The sequence below is a fragment of the Crocuta crocuta genome, unplaced genomic scaffold (assembly GCF_008692635.1).
Source record: "Crocuta crocuta isolate KB4526 unplaced genomic scaffold, BGI_CrCroc_1.0 scaffold1089, whole genome shotgun sequence".
Lineage (NCBI taxonomy): Eukaryota > Metazoa > Chordata > Mammalia > Carnivora > Hyaenidae > Crocuta > Crocuta crocuta.
This window is the reverse complement of record NW_027527919.1, coordinates 177,219-185,342: the sequence shown is the minus strand read 5'-3', so window position 1 is coordinate 185,342 and position 8,124 is coordinate 177,219. Positions and strand designations below refer to the sequence as shown.

General features: G+C 41.0%; 1 protein-coding gene across 2 annotated transcripts in view; it reads left to right on the top strand.

The window, feature by feature from the left end:
• The window catches only part of ESX1 (ESX homeobox 1), a 40,044-nt gene that overhangs the window by 7,860 nt on the left and 24,060 nt on the right, over positions 1 to 8,124 (top strand). Inside the window, exon 5 of one of the 2 annotated variants that reach the window (XM_077781118.1) lies at positions 5,276 to 5,543. The exons of the other annotated variant lie outside the window; for it this stretch is intronic. Coding sequence (XP_077637244.1) covers positions 5,276 to 5,306 — 31 coding nt within the window. The 3' untranslated portion in view covers positions 5,307 to 5,543. Of the gene's footprint in view, positions 1 to 5,275; positions 5,544 to 8,124 lie in introns of those variants that run through there. 2 annotated transcript variants of the gene reach the window in all.

Below are 8,124 nucleotides of genomic sequence, written 5' to 3'. Positions count from 1 at the left end.
TACACTTTGAAAGAGAGAGCACGCCCTCAAATGGAGGAGAGAGGCATAGGGAGAGAGAGAATCCCAAGCAGGCTCCATGCTTGAGGCAGGGCTCAATCTCACAACCCCAGGATCATGACCTGAGCTGAAATCAAGAGATGACGGCTCAACCGATTGAGCCACCCAAGTGCCCTGGCAATAAAGATTTTCTGATTAAAACTAGATTTATGTATCCTTGATCTTGTTTCAAACAAATATAGTCAGAATTTTGGAGATCTAACTGGGAAGTGTCTGAGAATCAAAATCCCAGCCATCATTGGGAAGACACGTACTAAGGGGGAAAAGGTAAGGAAGGAAGGGACTAGAAATAATTCTTCAGCTGAGCATATAAGGATTCTCCCTTCAAATGGGTATGAAAAATGACTTTTTAAACAAAGAGAAAAACTACTGTAAATACATAAAAAATAATGGAATAGCGTTTGATCTGAGTTGTTTTCGGAAGAATAATCAGACATTTGCCTGAATTCTGATCATGGGGTGTTATACCTAAAATTGGACATACTCTGAGCATATACGGATATATGTGTTTTCCCACCCAGTCATTTGGTGCTGGTGTGACTCTAGAAATTGGTAAAATTCTGAAAAAAATAATAGTGTACAATAATAGAGTTATTCCCTGAATCTTTTTATTAGTCAATTCAACTTTGTCTAATTTGAATCCCATAGCTCATAAACTGGGGTTCTCAGACCTTGAGTGGACACCCACTGGAGGCAAATGATATCAAAAAATAACCCTTATCACACACCTTTCTTTCTAAGAAAGCTGACCAATAAATATTATTCTTATTGGGGGCTTTTCTGACGTTCCCTCCCACTTAGTCAAGGCAATAAGATGTCCCAAAGAGAATGAGCCCTTGCTTCATATAGCTCCTCTTCTTAGCAGGCACTTTCTCATTTTTCTTCAAAATATTTTCACACAAGATCACATAAATTTGGCAAATGACACAGACATTCTTAATTCTTGCAGTAAAAGGATGGAACAGGGGTCCAGTCCCATCACTTCATGCCACCTATCCAAGCAAAGTGCCTTTCTTCTGAGGGACACTCAGTTTAAAGGAAGAGACACTGGTATTCTACTGGAACTGGAGGAGGCTTTCACTGTAATCCAGCCCATCCCCTTCATCTTAAAAATCTGGGAACACAGGCTCTCCTGAGCGGTGGAATGGCCTGCCTGAGGTAGCGTGCACAGTTCATCCTGGAGAAGGCCAGGCTCTGTGTGGTCATGCCCTCCCCTGGGCCCAGGATTTCCCAGCTAAGAGCTGTTCCTCAGTGCTGTTCATTTCCATCTCCCCAGAACTCTTTCCTTCAAGGGGCTACAAACGCAAGGCTCCTCTCCAAGTCTAGGCACTGGGCCATTTTACCTCTAGGAAAAGTAAGTAACTTCCCCTGAAGGCACGCAGTATCCTGGTATCCACTCTTGAAGGCTGAACAGCAAAGGCTTGAGAGAGTGATGCAGTTTGTATCCTCCTCACAAAAGGCTGAATGTGCTTCCACTACAATAACCCTCATTTCCCCCAATCGCCTTGCAAAGCTGTGCCTGCCAACTGGCAGCACAAAACATAAGAAACAGCCAGCTCTGGGCTTGTGTTGAATTAACTTTTTTTGTAAAGTAGGCTAATAGTTTGGAAACTGTCATTATGCAATTAGTATTCACTTTGAAATGTGGTTATTTATGCTTTGCCTTGATCAATGTCACACTCCTTCTCAGATGTCACCACAATGTTATGAGGCAGGGACACAAGGTGCAATGGTGTAAATTTAATTTTCAAATGCACCACAGTGTTCTGTATGCCTCCCCATGCAAAGTGTAGATCTTAAGGAGACTGTCTGGATTCCCAGCATTTACATGCAAATATTTTTAGACTCTAAGAATACAAAAGGCTCCTGAAAGCACACTCTGTTGTGCTCCACAAACAAAGGGACACAAGTGATGGAAGAGGCAGCATACAGGCATGGGCAGCATAATTGATACACCTGGATCCTTCTGAAGCACAGCCCCCAGACAAAAGTAGGGCCTATGAGAACTACAGAATTGGAGCACAATTTTTCTATTCTTGGCCCAAGGTTCTTGGTTTAGGGAAAAAAACAAGAGGAGAGGTAGGGACCAAAGAATAGTCTCTGACCAGTTCCTCTTGAACAAAGGAGACAAAAAGATGAAGCAAAAAATGTTTTAAAGGCAGGAGTGGAAAAGGAGGCTGTGAGTTCCCAGGGGAGAATGGCTGGGCCCCAAGGGGCAGCTGTGGGGTAGGAAGCTAGGTAGTCAGTAGTGTCCCTGAGAGGTAGCCAGTGGGGCACAAGCTGGTGGCCCTGGCCAGCTGGACTTTACAAAAAAGAAGAAAGGAAAAACAGAACTCAGGTTAATATGCAAATCAGTACCTTTCCATAAGCCCCATCTCAAGGTAAAGCAATGGAGCTGCTCTCTCTCTTTTCTTCTCATCTGTACTTCCCCTTAACTGATCACTTTAAGGGGTCTCACCAGGATTAAAATATTCATTAGGCATGAAGGAAAGTCAGGACAGAGAGGGGCCCTACTATGTGATTGTCCCGACCCAGGTCCCCAGCCCCAGCTCTTCAAAAAACACTGAGGATTCTATTCTTCATTTAAACCAGAAGGAATTTCCAAGGATGTCCAGTGAATTCCATGGGCCCATGTACCATTTCAAAACCTCAACTCCAGCTGGATGTCAGAAAGATACTGCAGTGTGCTAAACTGGTTCCTCTATTTTTTAACACAGAGGCTTAGACTTTAGACATCCCATGGCCAAGTCTGTTCTTCCATGGATGAACATATTCTATTATAGCCTCATAACTCTGCTTAACACTCTGTTTTAGAGAGTGATTAATCCATCCATTCCAAACAGAAAGTAAGGAGACTGGATACAAGCTGTGATCCTAGAAAACATGTGGGATGAAGATGAGGAAGTCATCCTTACAAGTTATGAGGTCACTGTCCAAGAGTAACAAGCAAAACCAAGGCCAGAAATCAAGGCCACCTCACCTCTCCCTACTCCTCCTTATCATCACCTCCCTTGGGAACCATGAGAAAGCTTCAATTCACAGGCAAAATTCAAATGATATTTTTAATAACTTCCCCCACAACATTTCAGGGACTGCTGCAGAAGTATAGCTTGTCCTCCCACAGAACTGATAAGTTTCATAATGTTATACACCCGTATCTCAATTAAATAAAATCATATCTGCAGGGAGCTTCAGTTTACCGGGATTGTATACTTATTGCAAGAAAAAGCAGATTGCCAGGAAAGTGTTTTCTTCCCCCTTTCCTTTTGTTTTTAATTTTTAAACAATGTGTCTTTATTTTTGAAAGAGACAGAGCACAAGCCAGGGAGGGACAGAGAGAAAGGGAGACACAGAATCTGAAGCAGGCTATCTGAAGCGGGGTTTGAACCCACAAACTCTAAGATCATGACCTGAGCGGAAGTCAGACGTTTAACCTACTAAGCCACCCAGGCACCTCTCTACTTTCGCTTTTTTAATGTCTTTTTTTTTAATTTTAGGGTTTTTTTCCCCTGTTGTTTTCATTGTGTTCCACTTTGTATAGCCATTTGAAGAAAGTCTCAGGGATCGGCACAGACACAGTATAATTGCCTACTCACATCCAAGTAAGGAATTTTGATCTCCGGAATGATGACTCTGAGACACTACCACCTCACAGCAGAAACACAAAAACTGTCATGCTCATTTTTAAAGTTTATTTATTTACTTTGAGGTTGAGGAGAACACGAGTGGGGGAGGGGCAGAGAGAGAAGGAGAGAGGGAATCCCAAGCAGGCTCCGCACTGTCAGCCCAACATGGGGCTCGATTACAGGAACCATGAGATCATGACTTGAAGCAAAATCAAGAGGCAGACATTTAACCGACTGAGTCAAGCAAATGCCCCATGCCATGCTCATTTATGACACTACGCCTCTGCTTGTGCCATGCCTATAAGCCCCTTCCTCATCTAGCTGGGTCATTCAGTGCTTGACCGCTTCTTTGTTGCCTTTTCCTATTCCTTTCATCATTCCTCTCTTTCTCAATCCTGCCTACCTAGCTCTTACAATCTCTCCCTAAATCTCTATAGGCCTGAGGGATGGATCACTTATTTGACCAGAGCCTTCATAATTTATGGCATCCCGCTGAAACTTAACCATTGGTAGATGCAATTCTTGATTCCTTTACCTGCATATTAGTGCCTAAAACTTCCAACTGCATCTCCTCTATTTTCTGGATGCCTCATTGAACCCACACTAGTGTTTTACATTTAATAATAACAAACTGTGAGGATGATAACAGCTAAATTTTTCTGAGGGTTTACAATGTGCCAAATACTGTGCTGAACAATATGCATGAATGACAATTATTGCTGTTCTTTCTGCAGATGAAGAAACTAAGACACAAAGAGGTTAAATAACCTGCCCCAAACCAAGAGACACACTCTTTTTTTAAATATTTTATTTATTTATTTATTTATTTTTACAAATAGTTTATCGTCAAGTTGGTTTCCATATAACACCCAGTGCTCATCCCCACAAGTGCCCTCCTCCATGCCCATCTCCCCTCTCTCCTCCCACACCCATCAGTCCTCAGTTTGTTCTCAGCATTCAAGAGTCTCTCATGGTTTGCCTCTCTCCCCCTCCTCCACTATTTCCCCCCTTCTTCTTCCCCGCGGTCCTCCGTTAAGTTCCTCCTAAGCCTCCTATACATGCAAACATATGGTATTTGTCCTTCTCTGCCTGACTTATTTCACTCAGCATAACACCCTCAAGGTCCATCCATGTTGCTACACATGGCCAGATTTCATTCTTTCTCATTGCCATATAGTATTCCATCGTATAGCAAGAGATACACTCTTAACTACAGAGGACAAACTACTGGTTACCAGAGGGCAGGTGGGTGGGGGGATGGGTGAAAAAGGTGATAGGGATTAAGGAGTGCACTTGTGCACTGGGTGATGTATGGAAGTGTTAAATCCCTATTTTTGTACACCTGAAACTGATATTACACTGTATGTTAACTAACAGGAATTTTTAAAAATAAAAACTTTTAAAAACTTTTAAAATAAATAACCTGCCCAAAATGACACAGCTGAAAAGTGATTATGAAAGACTTCAAGCCAAAAGTCTTTTGTAAGTTTGATGTATACATAATCATTGAATTGAACATTGAATTCACTGAATTCCTCTTTAAATTTGAAAGAAAAACAGACTAACTAATATTTTCACATTTTGTTCAACAGATATACACAGAAAACATGGGTTTCCTGTTAAATTTCAATTCATCAGTAGGTTCCATTAAGAAGAGTAACCCAACGTTCACCTATGTGGCTCAGCCAGTTAAGATTCCGACTTCAGCTCAGGTCATGATCTCACGGGTTCGTGGGTTTGAGTCCCGCATTGGGCTCTGAGCTGACAGCTCAGAGTCTGGAGCCTGTTTCAGATTCTGTGTCTCCCTCTCTCTCTGTCCCTCCCCCACTTGCTCGCGTGTGCATGTGTGCTTTCACTCTCTCTCCCCCTTTCAAAAATAAACATTAAATTTTTTTAAAAAGAAGAAGAGTCCCATTTCTTGAACATTCTGATACTTTAAGAATTTACTTCAATNCTTTTCTCTGTTTTAAGCTGTCCTTTTTTAAAAAACAAAGGGGAACACCTGGGTGGCTTAGTCAGTTAAGTGTCCAACTTTGGCTTAGGTCATGATTTCGCAGTTTGTGAGTTCTAGCCCTGCATCAGGCTCACATTGGCCTTTCGAAACTTCCTTTGAGTTCTCTCTTTCCCTCTCTGCCCCTCCCCCACTTGTGCTCTAAATAAATAAATAAACTTTAAAAAAATAGAAAGGGAATCTCCCTTTCTCTGGATGAATGATATGCAGTCTGTGAATACACAATATCATCGGAATCTGGAAGTGTCATACTTTAAAAAGCAGCACAAATTTGTAGCAGTGTGGATGGAACTCAAGGGTGTTATGCTAAGTGAAATAAGTCAGGCGGAGAAGGACAGATACTATATGTTTTCATTTATAAGTGGAACAGGAGAAACTTAATAGAGGACCATGGGGAGGGGAAGAGGAAAAATAGCTGGGGAGAGGGAGGAAGGCAAACCATGAGAACAAACTGAGGGCTGATAAGGATGGGGGAGATGGGAAGGGAGATGATGGGCATGGAGGAGGGCACTTGTTGGGATGAGCACTGGGTGTTGTATGGAAACCAACCTGACAATAAACTATAAAAGAAAAAATATAAAAAAATAAAAAGCAGGGCAAGATCAGAGCATGAATGTGACCAACTCCTCCTTTGAATCCAATGTTTTCAAACTGTGCCTATTTTAGTGTTTTTAAAAGTTTATTAGTGTAGTTTATCTGACAATAGTTATAAAAGTAGTCCATGCATCACATATACTGCATAGTCAAATTGTTTTAAAAAGGGGTTCCAAGACCAATAAATAGGAAAAGGGCAGTCTTTTCAACAAATGGTGCTGGGAAAACTATATATCCACATGCAAAAGAAAAGTGGACCCTTACCTTATACAATATGCAAAAATAAGTCAGAATGAATCAAAAACCTAAATATCCTCTTCCCTTAGGGACCTTGTGTGCAACAGAGCACTCATACAAATGCTGTATTCAGGTCATTCACTGGCTCTTCTCTCTCTCTGTTGCACACATATGCACATGTGCATGCACACACATGCACATGAGATCTTTAGATTGAAAATATCTTGAAATGGTCACATCAGTCCATTTCATTGGGTGTTTATTTTGGACATTATAATGTCCCCACCAGAATGCAAACTGGTGCAGCCACTCTGAAAAACAGTATGGAGGTTCCTCAAAAAGTTAAAAATAGAACTACCCTAGGATCCAGCAATTGCACTACTAGGTATTTATACAAAGGATAAAAAACACCATTCAAAGGGGCACATGCATCCCAATGTTTACATCAGCACTATGAACAATAGCCTAATTATGAATTATATAAATTCCCATTGACAGATGAATGAATAAAGAACTGTTGTATAACCTAGAAAACAAATAATCCAGTGAAGAAATGGGCAGAATATATGAATAGTCACTTCTCTAAGGAAGACATCCAGATGGCCACCAGATACATGAAATGATGCTCAATATCACTAATCATCAGGGAAGTGCAAATCAAAGCCACACTGAGATACCACCTCACGCCAGTCAGAGTGGCTAAAATGAACAAATCAGGAGACTATAGATGCTGGAGAGGATGTGGAGAAACGGGCACCTACTTACGCTGTTGGTGGGAATGCAAACTGGTGANAAAAAAAGAAGTGGAGTATATATAGAATGGAATATTAGTCGTCAAAAAGAGTGAAACCTTGCCATTTGCAACAATGTGGATGGAACTAGAGTGTATTGTGCTAAGCAAAATAAGTCAGAGAAAGACAAATACCATATGATTTCACTCATATGTGAAATTTAAAAACAAAACAGACGAGCATAGGGGAACGGAAGGGAAAATAAGATAAGAGGAGGTAAACCACAAGAGACTCTTAATGATAAAGAACAAATTGATGAGTGCTGGGGGGCAGGTGGGTGGAAAGATGGGCTAAATAGCTTATTGGGCATTAAGGAGGGCACTTGTGATGAGCATTGGCTGTTGTATGGAAGTGATGAATCGCTAAATTCTACTCCTGGAACCAATACCACAGTATATGTTAACTAACTTGAATTTAAATAAAATCTTGGAAGAAAAGAAAAAGAACATCACACCAGCTGTTGAGTTGCTCCCAGTGAGGTCAAATTGTCCACTTATGGCAGAATTTTTCCAATGTGGAATTAAAATTGGCTAACTGAGAAGTTAGGGAATTATTTGGTTCATCTGGCAGCCTAATAGATGAAACTCCTTCCTATAAAAAGCAAGAGCAATTCATCATTGGAGAAGAAAGCCCAGAGATCCAGGTTTTATACCGACCAAGCTGGTGACCTAGGAAGGTATCAGGACCCAAATCTGTATTGACTAAGAAGTATTCAGGAAGAAATTAATTTCATAAAATCCTTTCAAAAACAAATTGGTGATTAAAACCTTTTTTATTCTTTACAATCTCTTCAACAATTAGTGCCATC